The sequence below is a fragment of the Lagopus muta genome, chromosome 28 (assembly GCF_023343835.1).
Source record: "Lagopus muta isolate bLagMut1 chromosome 28, bLagMut1 primary, whole genome shotgun sequence".
Taxonomy (NCBI): domain Eukaryota; kingdom Metazoa; phylum Chordata; class Aves; order Galliformes; family Phasianidae; genus Lagopus; species Lagopus muta.
In genome coordinates this window covers 2,496,068-2,519,489 of record NC_064460.1, presented here as the reverse complement: position 1 = coordinate 2,519,489, position 23,422 = coordinate 2,496,068, and the positions used below count along the sequence as shown (strand labels likewise).

Here is a 23,422-nt window from a genome sequence, read left to right as displayed (position 1 = left end):
ACGAGTCCCGATCCACCCCTTCAGTCCTCCGGGCCGCGAGGGGGCGCTCAGCAGAGGGGCGGCACAAAGTGGGCGTGGTCAGTAGGCGTGTCTGTGGGCGTGGCCCGGCGGTGGGCGGTGGGCGGGGCTTCGGGCGGTGGCGGCGGAGCGCTCCGATGGCGGTGAGCCGGGCGCTCGCTGTACGCTTGGCCTACGCGGCCGTCGGAGCCGTCATGGGCTTCTCGGCCTTCTTCACCTGGAGCCTGGCGCCCGCTTTCCGCCAGCCCGCTACGGCAGCGGCCGGGGGGCTCTCGGGTACGCTGGGATGGCTGTTGGGAGGGTGGTCGGGGTGGACTGTGTGAGGTGACCCCTCCCCCTCGAGGTGACCCCCCCCCCCATCAGGTGACCCCCGCCACCGCCGACGTGACCCCCCCTCCAAGGTGACCCCCCCCCCTTCTTTTGATGATCCCCCCCCCCGAATTGAACGCCCCCCAGGTGATCCCCCTAACCCCAACATGAACCCCTCCTGAGGTGGGGGACGCGAGGTGACCCTTCCTGAGGTGACCCCCCTTCTTCTGATGATCCCCACCGCCCCCCCCCCCCCCGAGACCACCCCTCCCTTTCTGGAGATAACCCCCTCCCTGAGATGAGCCCCCCCCCCAGGTGATCCCCCCAACCCCAACATGAACCCCCCCCCCGCCTCCCGAGGTGATCCCTCCCTCACCCCCCCCCACCCTGAGGTGACCCCACTGAGGTGACCCCCCCCCCCCCCCCCCCCCCCGTTTCTGTGGTTATCACCCCCCTCCTGAGATGACCCCCCCTTCTGGAGATGAATCCCCCCTCCCTGAGGTGATCCCCCATCTCCAGGTTGCTAACCTCACCCCCCCCCCCCCCCTGAGGTGACCCCCCCCTGAGGTGACCCCTCCCCCCAGTGTGAACTCCCTTGATGTGACCCCAGAGCTGGCAGTGTCCCCCAAGCCTGGCTTTGTGCCTCTCCCCATGCCCACAGGCCCTGGAGCATCCCCAAAATTCCCTGGGTACCATCCTGCCTTCTGCTTCCCCCAGTGCTTGGGGACACAGTGGGGGGCAAGGGGGGGGGGGGTGTTTGCCTTAAAGCTGAATGGGAGAAGGGGGGCAAAGCTGGGGCTGGTGGGGAGAACGAGACTGCAGGAGGGGATGGGGATGGGACAGGTGGGTTTTGGGGCAGGCTGTGGTGTTTCGGGTGCTCTCCCCAGCTTCTGGTGTTATTGAGGAAATGGCTTTGGCCAGAAGCTGTTGGGGTTGCAGCGTGCAGGCTGTGTTTGCAGCTGGGAATGCCAGGGGTCACAGTGTCTGCATGTGTGTGGAGCGAGACCCCGCGTGCCAGCCAGCTTTTTTACCCAGAGGAGGATTTTATTGCAGGCTTAACGTTGGCTTTGCTAGGGAAATTCAGGTCTGGAAAGCGGCGTTCAGGTGTGCTGTGTGTTTTCAGGGGAGGAAAAAAGGGAAATGAAAGCTGCTGAGGTTTGTACCCACGGGGAACATCTGGGCAGGTGTTGTGACATAGGCTGGGGTGTGAGCAGTGTGAGCTGCTGGGCTTACAGGGCTCAGGCTGTAAGACGCACCGCTGAAATCACAGAGGTTTGGTGGCCTAAAACAGATCTGTGGGTCTTCGTTAATGATTGGGTTGGAGGAGATCGTAGTCCTGCCTCACTTTGTTTGCTGAGCAGCTCAGGACTTTCATGGGACTGAATGTGAGTGAGCACCTGGAGGAAGAGCACAGAGTGAAGCAAAACTCTGTGGTGAGCAATGCCAGCTCTGCCCTGTGCTTCTCAATATGTGCCATGCTGTCAGGTTGGCTGTGATGCTCACAGTTCTATGTTTCCTATTCAGTTCTCTCAGCTTCTTCACCCTCCTCTTCTTCCAAAAGAGCTTTAATTCCAGCTGGAATTGGAGTTAAGCTGAGCGAATGCGACCTGCTTGTCTTGCTTTACTCAGTGGCGTAGGGGAAGCTGGAGTGTTGTAGGGCCTCAGCAATGCACAGGGAAATAAGTGGTGTTTTACACACCTTTGTGTTCACAGAGGGATTTCTGGAGGAGAAGGAAGCTGGTGGGAAAGCAGAGAGAGAAAGCATCCAATGCTGGTGATGCTGGAGTCACTTAGGTTATTATCTGCAGGGAGGAGGAGGTCTGTGTGCTGATTAGGTACCAGGTAATTGAAGCTGGTTAAGGTAACAGGGGCTCAAGGTAAGCAAAAAACAGAGATAAAAAGCAAGCGGTCATTTGCTGGTTTGTGTACACACAGACATGAAATGTCCATAGGGAGAGCCTCAGTGGGATCCCAAAGCCTGAGAAACGCATTGAGGAAGTCAGAAAGGCTTTCAGTGCGCTCTGCTGTTATGACAAAGCTGTTTCAGGGGGTTCCTTTCCTCTTACATCCTTGGCTGCTTTTTCCTGCCTTTCTGCTTCACGTTTTTTGCCTCCTGGTGTTTCAGGAGGTGGAAATTCTCCCCAGGTGATTGCAGTGAGATTTCAGCTTTACATTCCTGCTCCTCGTTCTTGTGTAGCATTCTGTCTCAAGGCAGGGGCCAGGAAGGAATGGGAGCAACCACGCATGTATGGAGAGGACCTTTGAAACCTCTGCTCCTGCCAGGCAAATGCTGAAGTCCAGCTGTGCCCTCAGCTCTGTGCTCACCATCACAGCAGTTCCACTCATTGCACAGCACAGCAAAGCGGGCAAACTGCGTGGTTGCAGAGGAGCAAACTTCCCAACAAGGAAGGCCTGTGTTTTGTTATTCTTTTCCACCTGAAAATCGAGGCGTGTAGGAGGCAGCTCGTGTTGTGGTTGGGGGCTTAGGTGAGCGTGGAGCCCCCCTGGGTCACTTCTGCTTTACATGCATTGAACTAGATGTGTTTCTACTGGCAGAGGATGGCAGGAAAGGAAGAGGATGAGCTGCTGAAGCTTCCTGCAGCGTGGATGTGGCAGAGCTCATTGCAGGCATTGCCGGGTGCCCTTCATGCTGTGCAGGGTAGCGCAGGTGGGATGGCAGCTTCTCCCCCATCTGTGGGGCACAGCTCAAGCGTTGGTGTGGGCAGAGCAGAGAGCTGTGCCTGCTGCCCTCTGTGGGCCCACTGCCTTCCAAACACGCGTTTGGTTTCGGGCCCTTTTCTGTGGTTGCTCAGATCTGAGCGCCGAGGTGCGAGCTGCAGCCCCACTGTGTACATGGGGGGAAGAAGACGGTTCAGGCTTGGCAGCTTTGCAGAAGTTCCTAATTGCTGTAGTTCCCATTAAGGTGAGGCTTTGCCTGTCAGACCTTTTCCATGGCTCTGCTTGGACACACTCCTCTGGTTTTAAGTATCTTCCTGGTTCTCCCATTGCCTCTCAGGTGCTTGTTTTCTCCTTCTGTGTGCTTGCAGGCTGCAGTCCCCCTTAATGCAAGTTTTCCTGTTGTGCTCTTGGCTCACTGGGGATGTTCTGCTCTGGGATGTCTCTGCATGCTTCCCTTCTTCCTTGCTGTCTCCTTCTCTGCTTTAATCTTTCCATTTAAGTTCAATTGCCTCTCACTGTGAAACCAGCAGCTGGTAATTTAAGATGCTGAGCAGCCACCTTTCCAGTCTTTCTGGTTGTCTTTTGTAATAACAACAACCCCCCACCCCCTCCACACAAGGTAACATCACCTCCCTGATCTTCACAGAGCAATCTCAGGACCTGAAGGGTGGCTCCTGAGTTCATGCTGGCCATCTCAGTGCTCTGCTGTTCCATTCTGAGCCACTCAAGGAGTCGTTAGGGGCTGTTTCCAAGCTGCTCAGTTATTTCTGGCCAAACTTGTGCTTTGAGAATGCAATATGGAGCCGGTAGCAAAGAAGATGAAAGCTGAAATGTGCTTTTTCAGATGCTCAGAATCTTGAAGGTATCTGATCAGTGGAAGTGGCAGGAGGTGGTTTGTGCTGCACGCAGAGATGCTCTCACAGCTCATCTCACCTGCATTTTGCAGGTAAATGAAGGCAGGTCGGCTTGTTCCAAGCCCAGGGTGAGAGCAGCATGTACAGCAAGCATTGCAGTTGTGGAACAGAACATGGCCAGGTGGTGGAATTCATACACAGGGCGCTGCAGTCGTTGGGTTCTGCCTCGTGGCCCTTGTGTTCCTTTGTCTTCAATGGAGGACAGCACACGGAGGGGAGCACAGGGAAGCCCAGGGTTCTGCTGAGTGCTGAGGGGAGAGCTGGATCCCTTCAGGTGCTGCTGAAGGGCTGGAAAATGGGATGCTGGTTTTGTCTTAAATGCCCTTTTTCACACCGTGTGCCTGTGCTGCTCTGTCTGCTTCCCTCCAAACAGAAATAAAGCCCACGGGGAGGGCTTGCCAGATGAAAGCCAGTTGGCACTCAGATACTCCATAGACTCCTCTCATTTGAGAGCTGCTTGCCTAAAATATTTCGCTGTTGATCCTCAGCTATTTTGGCAGAAGAACCGGGCAGGGAAAACCCATTTTTAACCTCTGACGCTGCACTCGCTTGGCTGGGACCCCAGGAAGAAACATTTCACCCTTTCTGGGAACCAACCAGAGAAGGCAAAGCTTTCCTAACACAGAAAGGACAGAAGGAACGTGCCGTGGAGAAGCATGGGCTCCTTTTGGGGTGGGCACTGAGCGCACGAAGGAGGTTTGTGCAGATGCAAAGCGAGGGCTCTGTGAGCACTGCAGGCGTTCCCCATTGCTCACCATAGGCTTCATGTTTTCCAGGGCCATTCGGGCGCTCTTTAATGCGTGCTTTGTTTTGTTCTGTTTTGCTTTGCTTGTTTTCTTTTTCTCATCGTTTGCCGTCAGCTGCTGCCTTCCAGCGCGTGTTTCGAGCCCCAGGAAGAGGAAGGCTGGCTGCAGAGCAGCTCCCCTGTGTATGCACATGCTTCTCCTTGGCCTCACGCCGTTGTTGTTTTGTCCCTGGGATCCACACCACCCATCCGTGCTGTACACGGCGTCCTGGCAGGCTGCAGCGTGCTCTGAGCTCAGGGAAGCAGCTGCTCTGCTGCTCGCTGCCAGCAGCCTCACCAGTGGGGAAGCCTCTATAGAAGGACGGTTGGGTTGGAAGGGAGCTCAAGGATCACGGAGCTCCAACCCCCTGCAACACGCAGGGCCACCAACCTCCACGTTTCACAGCAGCCCAGGCTGCCCAGGGCTCCATCCAACCTCCAACACCTCCAGGGATGGATGGGGCATCACAGCCTCTCTGGGCAGCTGTTCAGCCCCTCACCGCTCTCACAGCACAGAACTTCCCTGACATCCAGCCTCCATCTGCCCTCCCTCGACCCCAAACCGTTTCCCCTCGTCCTGCTGTCATCTCCCCTTTCACAGAGCTGCCTCCCCTCCTGTCTGCAGGCTCCCTTCAGGCACTGCAGGCTGCACTGAGGTCACCCCCAGCTTTCTATTCTCCATGCTGAACAAGCCCAGCTCCCTCAGCCTGTCCTTACAGGGAGGTGCTGCATCCCCTGCTCATTCCTGCTCATCTCTGCGGCTCCTCTGGACCCTCTCCAACAGCTCCCTGTCTTGTATTGGAACCCCCAGCCCTGGATGCAGTGCTGCAGCTGGGGCCTCACAAGAGCAGAGCAGAGGGGTTCAATCACCTCCCTGTCCCCTGCTTGGGCTCTTCTGATGCACAGAATCACAGAATCACACAGAATCACAGAATCACCCGGGTTGGAAGGGACCCCAAGGATCATGTAGTTCCAACCCCCTGTCTAGCAGGGCCACCAAACATCCACATTCAGATCAGGTTGCCCAGGACCCCGTCCAACCTGGCCTTAAACACGTCCAAGGACGGGGCATCCACAACCTCCCTGGGCAGCCCGTTCCAGGGCCTAACCACTCTCCTAGTAAAGAACTTCCCCCTAACATCCAACCTAAATCTTCCCTCCTTCAACTTAAAACCATTTCCCCTAGTCCTGCTATTGTCAGCCCTTTTGAAGAGTTGACTCCCCTCCTGGCTGTAGGTTCCCTTCAGGTATTGATAGGCTGCAATGAGGTCACCCCGCAGCCTTCTCTTCTCCAGGCTGAACAAGCCCAACTCCCTCAGCCTGTCCTCATAGGGGAGCTGCTCCAGCCCCCTCATCATCTTAGTCGCCCTCCTCTGGACCCTTTCCAAAATCTCAATGTCTTTCTTGTACTGAGGGCTCCACACCTGGACACAGGACTCCAGATGGGGCCTCACAAGAGCCGAGTAGAGAGGGACGATCACCTCCCTGTCCCTGCTGGCCACCCCTCTCCTGATGCAGCCCAGGATCCCGTTTGCTTTCTGAGCTGCAATCACAAACTGCTGGCTCACGTTCAGCTTTTCACCCACCAGGACCCCCAGGTCCTTCTCTGCAGGGCTGCTCCTCCCTCTCTGTATATATGCTGTGTAGATGCTTGTCAGCACTGTCCTGTGCCAGGCTGCAAGCTGGGGTCGGTCCAGCTGTGCATTTGCCTTTTTAGAGCTTCTTTAAACTCCTTCCAAGTGCACTGTAGGTGCACTCCTGGACTTAAAATACAAATTAAAAGCGCAGTCAAAACTCCTGCTAACCAGCATGAAAGAAAACAACCAGCCACCCCTGTTGCTTCAGATGTCCCGGTGGTTGTTGGACCATTTCCTTTTCCTGGAGCTTTGTGTGCTTTGGGCAATGAGTTTCTCATTTTGTTGCACTTCACTGTTTGCTCCAGGTCGGAAATCCCTCAATTGTGTTTTATTCAGCAGCTCTCCTTGCAGACACGGAACGTGGGACGAATCCACCAGCACTGCTCTGAATGGCTGTGGAGCTTCTGATGTTATTTCCAGCAGGTGCTGCAATGGGAGCTGATGAGCTGCGCTGCTTCTCCACTGCTGCAGGTGCTGCTTTTCCCTCTGCATGAATGCAGAATGCAGTTCTGGAGAGCAGAGGTGCAGGTCTGGAGGAGGAGCAGATTGAGATGAATGAGAGAAGCTGAATGCGCTGCAAGTCAAAGTTGCACGCTTCAAATGGCCAAACTCTTATTTCCCATTCCAGCAAAAAAAACCTGTTCAAAAAGGCACTTTTTGAAGTGGCACAGCTGAAGGAGTGAGCTGTAATGCTACAGTTTGGGTTAAACATGCGAGCTTTTTGCTCTGAGGGCTTTTCCAAAGCAGAGCTCTGCTCTGTTTCCTCCTGCCAGCCTCTCCTTGCGCCGGTGCAGATGCTGATTCAAACAGCTCTGAGTGCTCATTTAACTGCTTGGAAACGCTTTTCTGCCATTTTAGAGAAGAAAACAAGCTGGGGAAAGGGGAATGGGGGAAGAGAAGGCATCTCGTGCTCTGCCAGATCCATTGCTGGATCCATTGAAGGGTCTGAGTGCCCCTGGAGCGCAGGGGACAGGCGGGCATCACATGGCTGGAGCTGGCTGAGTCTCCTTCCCCTCTGCTTCATGTGGTAACGTGCTTTCTGCTGGCTGAGCTCTGGGTGAAAGGATTCCCTGTGCTGAAGGGCCTCGTGACCCAGCTTTGCACGCCGTGGTGCCTGTCAGCAGGCTTCTCTTCTTTGGGAAGTGCTTGGTGTGGGGTTGGGGATCAGCTGAGCTTCCTTCCCAGCGCTGTGTCAGGCATCAGGCTGGGCTCAGGCCTGCTGACAGCTCACGTGCTGCCTCTTCTTACAGCCTCTTCTTACTGCACTGCTTTCGGGGCGTTGACTCAGCAGTTCAGCTCCCTTCTGCTGACTCATCTGAAAGCCTGCAGGGGAGCTGCATGTTTTGCCAACTGCAAAGCCAGGGCTCCCCTCTCATCAGCAGCTTCAAGCTGTTGCGAAGCTGAGGGATACCAGGAGGAGCTGAAACGTTTGCTTTTGCTGTTTTGGGTTTTATCTTCTGCAGGCTGGCTTTTATCTCCCCGAGCCACCTGCCTGCACTTTGAGTTCCCTATGGCTCTCTGCAGAGGGTATTTTACCCCTCTCCACCCCATCAAAGACCCCAAAAAGATTAAAAACCACCACCAGCTTTCCGAGCTCAGGGCTGCCTTTGTGGAAATCCAGCTTCAGTTTGAGATCAGCAAGGCTGCAAGCAAGGAGCTGCAAGGGAAAGCCAGCAAAGCCCTGCTGCTGCCAGCGGTGCTCAGCTGCCATCCTCCCCACTGTTGTTTTGCTCTGTGCCACAATGCCACTCTTTGAAGCCTGGAGAAGCTCTGTGTGTCCAGTGAGTGCCGAGCAGGAGGTGTGTTCTGCAGGCCTGGATGGGAGCAGCGCTGGCTGTCCTGTTTGTTTGTCATCCCTCTGCTGTTCCTTAATGACAGGACGTGGAAATGAAGGAGAGCACAGCAGTGGAGGTTGGTTTGGATGGCAGCAGTGCCAGATGCAGGCGCTCCGTGGTGGAGCTGCTCCTCGTTGGTGCCGTGGCTGCGAGGCGGTGCTGCGACTTCAGCAGAGGGGAAGCTGCTCCAAATGCTTTGCACTCCTTGCTGGGAAGCAGCAAACAGCCCAGATCCGAGGGTTGGAGGGGCTTCAAGTGCCGTCTTCCTCTGCTCTCATTTTTCTTTCAAACTGGGGGAAAAGGTGGCAGTTTTTAGTATAAGGTAAAGGAGGGATGCGTTGTCTTTCTGCTGGCAACTGTGATGTGGATTCTTTGGGGCCTTTTTGTCTCCCATTTCTTCCCTTTTGACGGTGAAACGTGGTGATGGAAAAGACACGCAAGCCCAGGAAGTGCCTTTGGCTGCTCTTTGACTGATCTTCCCATCAATAAATAAACAAGAACCAACTCTGCGTGCTCAGATATTACTCTGGTTGTGTAATCCAGACCCAGAAGTGCCGAGCTGGATTTAATCCACTTTAAACACTGCATGAGAGTGCTTTGCTCCAAATGGGAGCCGTATGCACACTGGTATCAGCTGGGAGCTGCAATCTGCACCCCTTCACTTCCAGAAATCCTATCAGGAATGTCTCAGTCTTTTGAAAATAGGCCCAATTTAACATCAGTGTTGTGGGCTTGGGTTTCTTTTTCCTAGGAGCTCAAGTGTGTGAAGGAATTGGGTCATCATTTAAAGCAGCTGCTGTCTGTCAGAGCATTTCAGGATGGCTTGGAAAAGCAGAGATTCCTGCTCAGCTCTGTGAAAGCACAGATAATGATGGAGCGAGCAGTGAGGCTGCGTGGTGGTTGGGTGCACCCTGACTTCAACTTGGCCATTGCAACCGGGGCGACGTGTTTTGCTCCCATCTCTGCAGCCCTGGTCCTCAACCCCGTGGTAATTCAGTGCCTGGCAAGTGTTTGTTGTGCAAACAAAGGGCTGTGCAGCAAACAGGGGGTGCTGGCAGGGCTCTGTTTGATGGGGTTGGGGGACAGAAATCAGCCGCGCCGCTCGGTCCCCACCTCAAAGTCTCCTTCCTGCTCCTGGAGCAATGGGAGCTGTTACCTCTGGGTCACTGGAAGAGTTTGGAGGGGGATCTGTGCGAGGTGGAGGTGGTTCCTGCTGTGTTTGTTCAATGGCCTTGGTGCTGCAGCGTGCTGCGTGCTCTACTGACTGCCCTTGCTGTCTGATCAAGCAGGTGTTCTGGCGCTCTGGGCCCTAATCACGCATGTGATGTATGTGCAGGATTACTGGAGGACCTGGTTAAAAGGGCTGAGGTTCTTCCTCTTCATCGGGATCCTCTTCTCAGCTCTCTCCGTGGTGGGATTCTGCACATTCCTCGTCCTGGCCATCACTCAGCATCAGTGTGAGTATTTGGGTTGCAGAAAGCAGCGGGTTGGAGCTGCCGGCAGTGCTGGGGATGCTGAGTTTGGGTCTGGAGGAGCAGAGGGCAGAGCTGGGGGCCGGAGCCTGGGAGGTGTTCATAGGATCACAAAATGGCCTGGGTTGCAAAGGAACCACGATGATCATCCGGTTTCAACCCCCCTGCTACGTGCAGGGTCTCCAACCAGCAGACCAAGGCTGCCCAGAGCCACATCCAGCCTGGCCTTGAATGCCTCCAGGACATCCACGACCTCCTGTTCTGCGGAAGGGCTGCAGGAACGCCATTGCATTTCAGTTTCCTGCTGCTCTCTGCTGATGGCACGAGGGCAGTTCTGTTGTCTGACTCCATTGGGGCAGTGCCCACCTTCCTGCTTTCCACCCCTGCATTCTCAGACCTCATCACGCAGCCCACGTCTTCCAGTTTGGTCTCCTAGAGAAACCAGAACGTACTTAACATGTATGACAGATAAGGGGAGTGCTCTTAAACACTGCTTCTTCAGCACTCCTAAAGCAGGTGGGTGAGGGTTTGGAAACCTCACTGCGTATCAGCAGGGTGAAAATGCCTTCTGAGCTGAGTCAGCACGTGAAACTTCCTGCTGTGAATGTAATGCTGTCATAAGAGGGCTGATGTAATGACTCCCAGTCTCTGCTGGGCAGCGGATGAAAGGCAGAAAGTCTGGGTGGGTTTTTTTTTTGGGGGGGGGTTGAGGGCTGTGTTTTTGTGTGTGTGCTTTTGATTGGGGTTGAGGTGGATTCAGACCGGGCGAAGGATAGATAGGATTTTGAAATACGTCCCTTTTTTCTCTCCTAGCCCTGACTGATCCCAGAAGCTACTACCTGTCGTGTGTCTGGAGCTTCATCTCCTTGAAATGGGCCTTCCTGCTCAGCCTCTACGCCTACCGGTACAGGAATGAGTTTGCAGACATCAGTATCCTCAGTGACTTCTGATGCTGGGACTTTGCTCCCGTCTGAAGGTGCTGGATGTCTGAGCTGCCCCCCAGTGGTACATGCAAGAAGCAAGCAGGAGGCAGAGGAGGAAGCCACCCAGCGCTGCTTGGTTTGTCTGTCTGCAGGAGGGGTTTTTCCTAATCGCTTTTACTCAACCATTTGAAGTTTGGCTAACGCTGTCGATCTGTTCCTTCTGTCACTTTCCTGTGTCTGGCAGTGAGCTTAAAAGCTCCATCTGCTCACAGACAGCAGGCCTGCATCCAAGCCCTCATTGCCCTGAGGTCCCCCGGGGTTCACGTGGCTCAGCAGCCCCCAGGGTGGGGGGCTGTGGGTTGAAGCCTTGAGGATGCAGCCCCCGAGGGAGGGAGCTGCCGGCTCGCTCCAGGTGTGCGTAGCAAGGAGCCCTGCTGCGTGCAAGCCAGCTCCTTCTTGCACTGCTCTGCCCCATGGAGAGAAAGGGAAGGGAGCCCCTGGGTACCCCCAGCACCCCACATCTTCCAGGATTTTCTGCAGCGCGGTACAGCTGACCCAGCTGAGATCAAGGAACACCTTTGGGTCAGCGTGCGCAGCAGAGCAGCAGGCAGCTCTGCCAGGAGGCCGGCTGGGATTCACTAAAGCCAGACATCCCTAAAGCCAGACATCCCTAAAGCCAGGCCGAGTCCACGTGTGTGTGGATCACACATAGGAGCTCGAATGCTCAGGCTTTTAGATGCTAAACCCTCCCTTCCTGCTGGCGTGGGGCTGCCAGCAGTGGCAGGAGGCGCAGTGTTGATCCCTGCTGTGCCACCCGCTGTCGAGTCTGCAAGTGCTTTCACATAGGCTGTCCTAACCCATCTCACACCTTTCTCCGATGGGTTTTGCTGCCTGGGTGCTGTTCCCAGCTCTGGAAGCTGCCCTTCCCATCACAGTGAAATCACAGCAGGGGCAACGTATCCAAAACTCCCATCAGTTTTTCCCCCCTGGAGGTTTTTAAACGTTATTTTTGTGATGGTAGATTTGCTCACAAACAGCTGACTGAACCTAACCCCCCGTTTTCTCTCTGACATCTTTTAGCTCTGGACTTTATACTCCGTGTCTCAGCTTTTTAAAAGATGGTGTATGTAAATATATAATATATTTTTACATTGTTTGTGCTTTCGGTTGCACGCTTGGTGTAAAACCTGGCCCTGCAGCAGGATGGTAAACTCACAGCAGAGCTCATTTGTGTGTATGCCAGCATCTCCTTGTACTAAACCACGCTGTAACTCGTATGTGATGCCACAATAAGAGCAGAAATACAGCCTCTTTCTCACCAAACTCAGCGCCTGTAGTCACTGCTCCACAAAGTCATTAAATCCTGTCTCCCTCCCTCGGTGCCAGAGTGAAAGGAGCTTCACTATGGGGGAGGGACAGGGGTTGGTTGTATGACAAGGTGCTTTGGGGGTGATGTGGGGCCGCAGCAGGTTCTCTTTTGGGGAGGGAGGATTCATCTCCCTGTGATAAACGACCTCGCTGTTGTCCTGTGCAGAGGTGCTGAGTGTTTTTTCCTCTCTGGGACTCCCAGATTTGGGTTTTGCTGTCAGACAGCCCCGGCCTCCTTCAGCCCTCTTGCCGGTCTCAGAAGGTTTGGGGTTAAGCCTTGAGAAGCTGAAGCCCCTGGAAAGCCTTTGAGTGATTTCAGGGGGTGTTTGGCTGCTGGGAGAGCTCAGTGTCAATCTAGGAAGGGAGGGAAGGGCTGGATATGGTCTGAAAAGCCCCCCAGGATAGGAGGAGAGGAGAATTCCTGCACCCACAGTGGAGATTCCCAAACTTCTCTTTTCCTCTGGGTGCAGCAGATTTCCTTCTGGGCTTCTCCTGCTGTTGTTGTTGCACTGGATAAGCAGGGGAAAATGGAAGGGAAGGGAAGGGAAGGGAAGGGAAGGGAAGGGAAGGGAAGGGAAGGGAAGGGAAGGGAAGGGAAGGGAAGGGAAGGGAAGGGAAGGGAAGGGAAGGGAAGGGAAGGGAAGGGAAGGGAAGGGAGAAAGGGAAGGGGAAGGGGAAGGAGAAGGAGAAGGAGAAGGGGAAGGAGAAGGAGAAGGAGAAGGAGAAGGAGAAGGAGAAGGAGAAGGAGAAAGGGAAGGAGAAGGAGAAAGGGAAGGGGAAGAGATCCATCGACTCTGACGGAGGCGGGGGGTCGGCACCCATGGGTGCAGGGTGTGCTTTGGCCGGCGGGGGGCAGCAGCGAGCTGCCATGGGGTGAGCGGCGCAGCAGGGAGGGACCGAGCTGGGTGCCACCCTCTCCCCTTCCCCTCCATTCCCCCCCCGCCCCAGGCAGCAGAGCCCTTCAGCACCAGCACGTCCCAGCCAAGCCCCCCCTTGGGGGCCGCACTGAGCCGTCTCCCACCTCACAGACCCACCCTCCTGCAAGCTGAAAGCTGCAGAAGTCCTCGTTTCATATCCAGGGGTCTGATGGGGAGGTGGGATGCACCGGGAGGGGAGGGGGGGGGGAAGGGTTTATTTTAATGGATGTGAGTGGATCTGGGAGCTGCTGTGTGCTGGGAGGTCCTTCCTGGCATCGCTTCCAGTTTGCTCACACGGAAATCCCAGCTGGTTTTGTTCTCCCCAGCGATGGGGATGCGATGATGTGATGGGGCTGACAGATGGTGACAGTGCTGGAGACCCTCTGGGGGGCCCCGTTCCCCTACGTTGGGCTGGGGGTACAGCAATGCCAGCAATGCTTGGGGACATTGGGGTCTTTTTACCCACCAGGCGGTGCCAGTTCTGCTCCCAGCCATGGGCACAGCATCACCTGGGACCCACTGTCCTTCCTGGACCCAATGGCTGCATTGTGTGGCACTGTGGTCAAAGCATCCTGCAGGGGCTGAGGACAGGGAGGTGACGTCCCTTCTCATTTCGGTTTGCAGAAGAGGTCGTGGTCCCCTGGGCCATGCTTTGCCCTGTGCTATGGGATGGGTTTTGCAGCTCGTTGGATCCAGATGGCAGCAAAACGAAAGCAGAGCAACCCTTGGTTGCCCCTCTCAGGATGGGGAAAACCTTCTCCTCTATGGGGCAGGGACCCAACCCTTCCTCTACACCAGAGCCTGAAGGTTGGACCCATCCTTCTGGCAATGGGATTCGAGGGGAGCAGAGCTTTGTGCAGCTCTGAAAAGCAAACACAAACCCACCACTTTGCACGAGTCTCCTTCCTCAAGGCAGACCGACCTTTACCACCCAACAGGATGGACGGTTTCATGCCATCCCCCCTCCTCACCTCACAGGATGTGCTGCAGCCCTTGCGTTTATTGGCTCTTTGGCCACACTTGAGAAACGGAGCAGCATCCGCTGAGCTCAGCGCGTGCCCTGGGGCTGCAGAGGAGCCCTGGTGCAGCAAGGAGCGTTCCACAAAGCACAGCCCTGAGGGGTGTCAGCCTCCAGCACCTTCTGATGCCCATCGCCGGGTCTCAGCACCTTCACAGCCAGCGTGAGGAGGGTCTGGGGGGGGGATCCCACCCTCCTGCCCGAGCAGCGCTTGAAGACGTTCAAAGCAACGTTCACGAAAACAACAGATTTTTTGCATTTGAGCAATCTGCTTTCAAGATGTGGGGAGGACGGAAGCGGCGTTTCAAAGGCTCTGAGCAACCCAGCCCTGCTGGAGCTGCAGGATCCGACCCTCAGAGAGGTGCTCTGGGAAGAGGAGGAGGATGCTCAGCACCTTCTGCCCGTGGCGATGTCACGCGTCGTGCTCTGAGTCCATCCAACCTGCTTGGTTTTCCTCCACACGGGTTCTGAGGTCACCTTTAGGGCTGTCTGTGCTCCTGGGCACGTGGTGCTCTGCAGATATGTGGTGCTGTGCCATGCTGTGCCAATTGCTTCCAATGCCTGCTTTGCTGCAAGCGTTCTCCCCAGCCTCACATCAGGACCGGCCCACCCTGTGAGCAGGGAGCCAACTCAGCACGTATTTGGTCTTTGTTTACCGGCTGTTGCTTGTAAGAATAAAAATAAAATAATAATAATCATTGGGGAAGAAAAAAAAAATGCCCCAAATGCCATTTTCATAAAGGCAGCCCTTGGATGAAACAGCCCCATCAGATCAAAGGGAGCTGGATGCCACCGTGAGCTGTGATGGGTGGCCCTGGGCACAGAGGGGCAGTGCTGGTGCAGGTACAGGGCAGGATGAGGCCATCACAGGGATGGGATGTTGGGTTATGGGGGGCTGTGATGGGTGCAGGGGGCGGTGGTGGTGGTGGGGTGGATGGGGATTGGGATGATGGTGGGTAGAGTGGATGGGGATGGGGTTGGATGGGGATGGATGGGTTGGATGGGGATGGGGTGGATGGGGTTGGATGGGGATGAGGTGGATGGGGTGGATGGGGATGGGGTTGGATGGGGATGGGGTGGATGAAGTGGATGGGGATAGATGGGGATGAGGTAGATGGGGTGGATGGGGTTGAATGGGGATGGATGGGGATGGGGTGGATGGGGTGGATGGAGTGGATGGGGTTGGATGGGGATGGGGTGGATGGGGTGGATGGGGTGGATGGGGTTGGATGGGGGATGGGGTGGATGGGGTGGATGGGGATGGGGTGGATGGGGTGGATGGGGATGGGGTGGATGGGGTTAATGGGGTTGAATGGGGATGGATGGGGATGGGGTGGATGGGGTTGGATGGGGATGGATGGGGATGGATGGGGATGGATGGGGTTGGATGGGGATGGGGTGGATGGGGTGGATGGGGTTGGATGGGGATGGATGGGGATGGGGTGGATGGGGTGGATGGGGTGGATGGGGTTGGATGGGGATGGATGGGGATGGGGTTGGATGGAGATGTGGTGGATGGGGTAGGTGAGGGTGGGGATGCTGTTTGGTGGAATGGATGGGGATTGGGATATAGTCTGATAGGCTGGATGAGGATGGGGATGCTGTCTGGTGGGATAGATGAGGATGGGGATGATGGATGGGGATGGAGCTGTTGTTTGGTGAGGTGGATGGGGATACTGTTGGATGGGGTGGATAGGGATAGGGATACATTTGGATGGGTTTGGATGCAGGCTGGGGTGCTGGACCCAAAGACTCAAAGCCTGGCCAAGGTCTTCAGCTCATCACCTTCATCACTCACTGGGGATGGTTCTCTATGGGCTGTTGACCCTCTGTGCATTGGGGCTGTGCAATTTACCCTCTCCCTTGGCTATGTACCAGAGAAAGGCTTCAGATGAGGTTTGGGAGCGCTGAGCTGAGCACCAAATCCCACCGTGCCAAAGGGATCCGTGGTCCTGCAGATCTCAGAGCCAAAAGGCAGAGATGGGTGGCATAAAAATCATCAGTGGGATTAAAAGTCCCCAATGGAACGCATTTAGTGCTGGGATAAGAAAAGCACAGACAAGGCTGGGAGGCAGCCGTGGTCCTATGTGTGTGTGGAGGGGGAGGGGGGGGTTGAGGGGGGCTGAGCATCACACACAGAACTGGGAATAGTTATTTTTAGGACATCTTTCAGTTTGGAGAAGAACCAAGCCAGTAAAACGGTTCAATATGGTTCCAATATTAAACAACAAAAAAAAAAGAAGAAAGAAAGAAAGAAGAGGCTGAAAATTGCCGTTGGGTTGAAGTGTTGTATCTGGGAAGAGCCTTTGAGGGGAGATAAGATCGATGGGGAGCAGTGATGTGCAACAGCACTTTGTTGAGGGGCTGCTGACCGATCCTGGCACAGCTGTTGGCGTTGGGGTTTGGGGTCCTCAGCCACAGCTTTGAAGGCTGTGCAAGGAGGATTCATCCTGGGAACAATGACAGCAAAAATCACATGGGTTGGAGTTGGGTCCCAAAGCTGAAAACCAGCCCTCGAATCAAGGCCTAATTCTCCCCAGGCAGGAAAGATGGAGCCGCTCCAGGGAGGCTGATGCGCCCAGTGATGCTGCGCTCTCTTCCTCCTTTCCAAATCTTCAAATCTGTTGTGTTTTTTTTTGTTTTGTTTTGTTTGTTTGTTTTTAATTCCTATGGTTTTCCAGCCTGGGGAAGGTTTGCACAGCGGGATGGGATCTGCTGGGTTCCACTCGCAGAGGGGGCTGAATGGAGGGAAGGATTCATCCGGAGAATATTCGTGTCTCCGTGTGCTGCTTCTTGTGTTGGATCCAATCCCATCTTTGCCACCTTCATCTTTTGGCACAGCTGGATCTCACAGATCCAGATCCACTTTTCCCTCCACAACATTGCCAGCAAATTGCTTTTACCTTCCTGATGGTCTTTGGGGAGCACAAAGGCTGTCCCCAACCTTTCCATGGGGGACATCCGCTTGGTAGCTGTCCTTCTTCCACTACATCCCCTCACCCCATTCCATTTCCCTCTGCTTTAACAAATCCATTCCTACGGAGCAATTCATCAGAAGTGTTAATGAAGTCCAGACAGAACAGATCTACAGCGTGGCCTCTGTTGGGAAAATGATTTGTGATCAAAGACAATTATCGGGTGAGCCCAAGGTGTGCCGTTCTTATCCAATTATCCCCCTGTCTTTGATAGCTTTTCCCTTCCAGATTTCCTCCCAGCCCTCAGGTCACACTCGTTGCCTTCCTCGCCCTCCTGGCAATAAAAGCTCTGCATTTATTTACCATCATCCCTCCATTGGTTGTATTTTCCACCCGGTTCCAGTATTTGTTATCAATGGGGGCTGCTGGGGTGAGGCCTGGTGCTTCACCTTCAGCCCCATGAGCTCCTCTTCCTCCTTACCCAGTGGTTTGGGGTGACGTCCAAATTCGCTCTCAGCTCACAGAGGTAATTATTTACCCTTTTTACCCCTTATGCACACAGCTGAAGGGTTTCCCTGTTGGACTTTGATCCCACCCAGCATGGGGCAATTCTGACTTCATCCCTACACCTCTGCAGGGGATGGAGGGGAAGGCAAGGATGGAGGACAAACCCTTGCTGGAGGACTCATCCCTTGGGTTGGTCCCCACATCTCAATTCTTCCTCCCAGAGCTTTCCACCCTGACCATTTTCTCATTGCTTTGCCCATCTCCACTCAACCCCACATGGCTGCACCCATCCGTGATGGCAGAGAGTCCTGTAGGGAACAATGGGGATGGCTGAGCTGCAAGGATGGCATTCCTGGAAGGTCCTAAATGGGACTTTGGGGTCGGTTTGGAGAAGGCATCCAGAGGAAACCGCCGTCTTTGGGGTCTGATGGAAGGGGAAGGGGAGCAATCAGTTCTTCCTGCCCAGTTCAAGGAATGGGCTTCGACTGCAGCGGAGAGGTTGGTCAAGGCTGGGGGGCTGAGCGGTACCGACAGCCCCCAGGCTCTGCTCAGCTTGGGTTTGATGCTGGCTGATCCCTTCCCTCCCTGCAATGCATCCCTTGTTTTAATCAACGCCTTGAATCCATCTCCAGATTGTGCCGCCCGTGCCCTTGCCGTTCCCTCCTTTAAATCTTGCTTGGAAGCTTTTAGCTGATGCATTAGCCCAATAAAGCCCAACAATTGGAGAGAAACCCAACCCTACCCCCATCCCACCCCCTCCTCCTCCTCTGAGATCAAACAGGTCTTAATCAGAATAGAATTTCCTCTGACAAAATGAGGAAAATCTGTCGCTCACGTCGGCCCCATCAGCCGTTCCCCACTGCTGGGCTGTGTGCAGGACCCAGCATCTCCACTCTGTGTCCTCGGGGCGGTTTTGTCAGCTTACCCAAGGGATGGTGTCACCCTGGGGGTGGTGACAAAGGGTTTTGTCAGCCTCAACCTGTGCGCATTGGGGGCATAGGGAGAGTGGTGAGTGCACCATCACTGCCTCCCCTGCGCTTGGGGACGGGGACACGCCGACATCTCAGCCATCTGCTCCCGTGTCCCATCAGCAAAGTCCCTGTGCAAATGAAAGCTCCTTGCTGTGGTGCTCAGGAAACGGGCCTCAGCCCCATCTCCAAAGCACCAGAACTCGTTCCAGGCGCGGAGAGAAACGTTTCCTTTCATCTCAGGCCAGGAGTGGAAGCAGCCCTTTCGTCTCCCCCCCCAGCACCACAGACGGAGCTTTGAAGGCTCGCAGAGCCCTCCCACATGTCCTGCTGGGGCTGTGAGCGGTGTCTGCTGTGGGGCAGGAGGGAGCAGAGGGTGGGGAGCAGCCCCATGGAGCTCTGCCCTCCAAGGTGCCCAAACGGGGCCATGATCCCACGGCCCACCCCTCCCTGGACCCATCACCATACATAGGGATGGAGGGCAATAGGACCAATGCAGACATCTCCTGTCTGCTTGGGGTTTCTGTGGTCTTTTCTTCCCCAAGAGGAAGGTCGCTTGGGATGGAGGTGGAGTGGCTGCCATTCGCTGTGTGACGCCTTCAGGGTTTGGGTTTTTTGGAGGGTTTTTTTGGTCTTGCTGCCCAAAGGCTGTGGGGAGGGTTAGGGTTAGGGTTAGGGTTAGGAGTGTAGGGATGCAGTTATGTTCTCTAGGGCAAAGAAGTGTCATAGAGCCATAGAGTCCCCCCAAGCTGGAAAGGACCCATGAGGATCACTGAGTCCAATTCCTGCCTGGTGGTGTTGGTGGGGTGGGGAAGGGTCCCTGCAGCCCTCCACCCCACTGCTCACTGTCCCCCTCTCCCCCAGACTCTTCATCTCCTTTCCATCCAGTTGATTGATAACAGCAATGGATGGCGATGCCCACATGGCAGTGGGAGGAAGTTCACCCCATCCTCTCCCATCCCACTCCATTCCAAGATACTGCTCCCAAATGAGCCATGGCGGGGGGGGGAGGGGGGGGGGGGGGAGAACCCAGGACCTTTCCTCCATTCCTGGTGCCGGCGCAGCTCCATTTTGGCCCAGAGCTCCAAGGGAGGAGATGCAGAGCACTGAGTCAGCTGTGAGCGTCTGCAAAGTTGCTCATATAAAAATAACTCGGCGTTCTTTGGGACGTGCATCATCAGCATCACCCGACTGTCTGTCTGCTCTGCGCTTTGTGGCCTTATCCCACTGGTAGGCTTTGAGATAACAGCCTGAGGAAAGCCATACACCGCGCCGGTTTGTTGCTGCCTTCCTTTTTCTCTTCCCTGGATGGGTCCCATCCAGCTCTGCTTGCCATTGGGAAGGGAGAAACACAATTTCCCTTCAGTGTTCTCCCTCCCAGTTCCAACCTCTGAAGGGAACATCCCAGGACAGTTTTGCTCCCTGACCTTCCAGCACCTTATTTATTGCTCAGCTTTTGCCAGAAGCAGATGAAGCAAATCCTCCCATAAATGCCTTCCTTGTCGCTGACTGCTTTGCTTTCCCACAGACGTCAGAGCTGATGCAGGAGGGCTGAGTGGATCTCTGCATGGGGATGGCTGGAGGTCGGGGTGGTTTGGAGCTGTGTGCAGGCAGAGGTAACTGCACACACAGAGACACATCTCCACCTTGGGAAGTAGGAGATTCGGTTTTGTGCACAGCGAGGAAAAGAGGATTGACTTCTTATTGGCTTTGCTGGGATTTTAGGATGGGGGGAGAGGGGAGGGACAAAGTGCATGGGACCACAGGGAGAAGGTGTGTGAAGGACGGGTGAGCAGAGAGCAGCGGGGATGCAGGGAGTGGATGCTGTGAGCACAAACAGCACGATGGGAACCAATGGGGCTGGGATGGAGCCCTGCATGGAGAAGCTCCAGAAACTCCGTGTCTGTGGGCTGGTATCTGCAAAAGGAGCTTTGCCTCTTCCTTCGTGAGCAGAGCAGTGAGAAGCATTGGGCAGGCAGTGCGTGCATGCAGGCAGGATGAAGCCACGAGGCTCCTTATGAGCAGAAGACAATCAAGCCTCTGCTTTGCATCCCACAGCGCAGCATCTCCTGCTGGAAGTGATTCACTGCCACGCACAGCAGGATGGAGCTGAGCTCCCAGCGCTCTGTGAGTCACCGACATCCAGCCCTGCTGCAAGGCTGGAGCCGGCTGGGATAATACTGGGAGCACTGGGATGGAGCTCCGCCTGCAAAGTGAAATGCAAGGATGGAAGGGTTTATTGGGGTTTGCTCCAGGCCAGGAGGTGTTTGGAAAAAGGGTGAAGTTTGCAGGGATTGGAGAGTGTGATGCTGTGGTGGTTGGAAGGAAGAGAGGAGGAGGAGGAGGAAGAAAAAGTGAAAAAAGAAGTAGAGAAATGTGAAGAAGAGGTAAAAGAAATTAAAAGGGAAAAGAAGGGGAAAGGAAGAGAAAGAAGAAAAAAGGGGGGGAAAATGGGAAAAGAGAGAAGAGAAAAAAGGGAAGGGAAGGGAAGGGAAGGGAAGGGAAGGGAAGGGAAGGGAAGGGAAGGGAAGGGAAGGGAAGGGAAGGGAAGGGAAGGGAAGGGAAGGGAAGGGAAGGGAAGGGAAGGGAAGGGAAGGGGAAAAAGCAAAAAGGGGGAAGGAGGAGAAAAGTAAAAAGAGTGGAAAAAAAAGAAAAAGGAATGGGGAGAAAAGAAAAAGGAGAGGGAAAAGGAGAGAAGGAGAGAATGAAAGGAGAGGAGGAGAGGAGGAGAGGAGGAAAAGGAAAAAGGGAAAGAAAAAGAAAAAAAAAAAAGGAATAAAATAGGAATAATTAAAAAAATGATAATGATTTAAAAAAGAGGGGGGAAAAAAACAGAAAAAATGAAGAAAGAAAGGAAAAAAGAAGAAGCAAAGGAAAGAAAAGGCGGCCGCGATGCCCCCCGCGGGGTTCCTGCCGTGCTGTGACCCCCCCGGCAGCGCTGCCCTCCCGCTGCCCCCCCCACTCGGGGGTCCCCCGTCCCCTCCATCACCGCTCGACCCCCCAACCTCCCCCCTCCCACTTTGGCTGCTGGGAGAGAGCGGAGGCGGTGAGGATGGTGATGGAGGGGGGGGGGGGAGGAACAGCTTTTAGCTCTTAAAAACTCCGCGCAGTTCCAGGAACGCGAAATCAGCGCGAGGAGGAAACGAGCGGCTCGGGGCGTCCAGCGGCGCTGCGGGGCGCGGATCAAAGCCGCCCGCAGCCGCGGCCCCGCGCCGCCCCCCGGCCCGCCGTCACCGCGGTAACGGCACGCGGCCGCGGATGCTTCACATTTCTCCTCTCCTCGCATCTGTTTCCACTCTCGGGTCGCGATAACGAGAAAAAGCTGCGAAACCGGAGCTGCTTCCCCCCGGCCGCCAGGGGCAGCGGCTGTTCCCGGCTGCCTTTCATGTCGGCGATTTATTAGGGTGATTCTCCTTTTGTTCTGTTTTGTTTGGTTTTATTTTTATTATTTTATTTTATTTTATTTTATTTTATTTTATTTTATTTTATTTTATTTTATTTTATTTTATTTTATTTTATTTTATTTTATCCCATCTCATTCCATCCCACCCCACCCTACCCCATCCCATCCCATCCCTTCCCATCCCATCCCATCCCATCCCTTCCCAACCCATCTCATCCCATCTCATCTCATTCCACCCCAGCCCACCCCATCCCTTCCCGTCCCATCCCACCCCATCCCACCCCATCCCATCCCTTCCCAACCCATCTCATCCCATCCCATCCCATCCCATCCCATCCCATCCCATCCCATCCAATCCCTTCCCATCCCACCCCACCCCATCCCATTTATTTCACGCATGGTGAAAATTGAGGTCACTGTCAGCCCCTCTGACAAAGGACAGAGAGCCTGCAAAAAATAACATAAAATAATAAATAATGATAACAGAACTCAACACCAAAAAGAACCTCACCATCGAGGTTCGGTCTCTGATTCTGTGCCCGGAATCATTTGCAGGCGCCATCAAAGCGATGCTGTGGGCTCACACATGGAGTGCGTTATCCTGCAGGTTCACAGCCCGGGGTTGAGAAGCACAGAGAAGGGAGGGGACAGTTTTTAACCCCCAATTGGATTTGCACGTGGTTTCGCATCTTCTGTCCCAACCCCACTCTGTGCAGGGCTGTTCGTTCGGCCATCGGCGCTCTACGCCATCAGGTCAGGATGCTGGCCTGGGTTAGGGCCAGATTTATGGGTTTGGAGCTCAGGGATGCAAAAATCTTCTTGGTTTTTATGGTGGAGGAGCATCAGCTTCAAGTCGAGCTCCTCGTTGGCCTGCGTGCACCCAGCAAGACTTTGGGTGCTCCTTCAGCAGGGTCTGAGCAGCTGTTGGTGCTCAGAAAAGCCAGAAGATGTGGCACTCCCCAGGGAGCAAGGAGCAAATGGCTGTAAGCATTTAATATCTGAGATATCAGGGTGGTGGGGTGGGACCCAGAGGTACAACGGTGTCATTCTGTTAGGCAGTGCCAACCCTTCTGACCCAACAACTCTGTGGTTCTGTGATCTTCAAGGACCCTCCCAACAAAAACCACTCTATGGTTCTATGACCTTCAAGGACCCTTCCAACTCAACCACCCTATGGTTCTATGATCTTTCAAGACCCTTCCATCCCAACCATCCCATGGTTCTATGATCTTTCAGGACCTTTCCAACTCAACCACCCTATGCTTCTATGATCTTTCAGGACCCTTCCATCCCAACTATGCCATGGTTCTATGACCTTCAAGGACCCTTCCAACTCAACCACCCTATGCTTCTATGATCTTTCAGGACCCTTCCAACTCAACCACCCTATGGTTCCATGATCTTTAAGGACCCTTCCATCCCAACCATCCCATGGTTCTATGACCTTCAAGGACCCTTCCAACTCAACCACCCTATGCTTCTATGATCTTTCAGGACCTTTCCAACTCAACCACCCTATGCTTCTATGATCTTTCAGGACCCTTCCATCCCAACCATCCCATGGTTCTATGATCTTCAAGGATCCTCCCAACCATCCCATGGTTCTATGATCTTCAAGGACCCTCCCAACCAAAACCACCCTATGGTTCTATGATCTTCTAGGACCTTCCAACCCAACCATCCCGTGGTTCTATGATCTTCGAAGGAAACCTCAGCTCAATTGCCTCATTTGGTGGTATTTCTTTCTTTCCTCTT

General features: G+C 54.6%; 1 protein-coding gene across 2 annotated transcripts; it reads left to right on the top strand.

The window, feature by feature from the left end:
* Positions 1-105: 105 nt before the first annotated feature.
* SLC48A1 (solute carrier family 48 member 1) lies at positions 106-11,898 on the top strand. 2 transcript variants are annotated; one of them, XM_048928653.1, is made up of 3 exons: positions 106-294; positions 9,463-9,633; positions 10,462-11,898. In XM_048928653.1, the coding sequence occupies exons 1-3, from the start codon at positions 156-158 to the stop codon at positions 10,596-10,598; spliced, it is 447 nt and encodes a 148-aa protein (XP_048784610.1). In that variant the 5' UTR covers positions 106-155; the 3' UTR covers positions 10,599-11,898. The 2 variants fall into 2 exon arrangements, with proteins under 2 accessions (XP_048784610.1, XP_048784611.1); XM_048928654.1 differs by having other exon boundaries at positions 108-294; positions 9,466-9,633.
* The last annotated feature ends 11,524 nt before the right edge of the window (positions 11,899-23,422 follow it).

Coding starts and splice junctions, on each gene's coding strand:
- SLC48A1 (XM_048928653.1), top strand. CDS start 156: ATGGCGGTGAGCCGGGCGCTCGCTGTACGCTTGGCCTACGCGGCCGTC. Junction 295..9,462: donor AGCGGCCGGGGGGCTCTCGG/GTACGCTGGGAT, acceptor TGTCTGATCAAG/CAGGTGTTCTGGCGCTCTGG. Junction 9,634..10,461: donor GGCCATCACTCAGCATCAGT/GTGAGTATTTGG, acceptor TTTCTCTCCTAG/CCCTGACTGATCCCAGAAGC.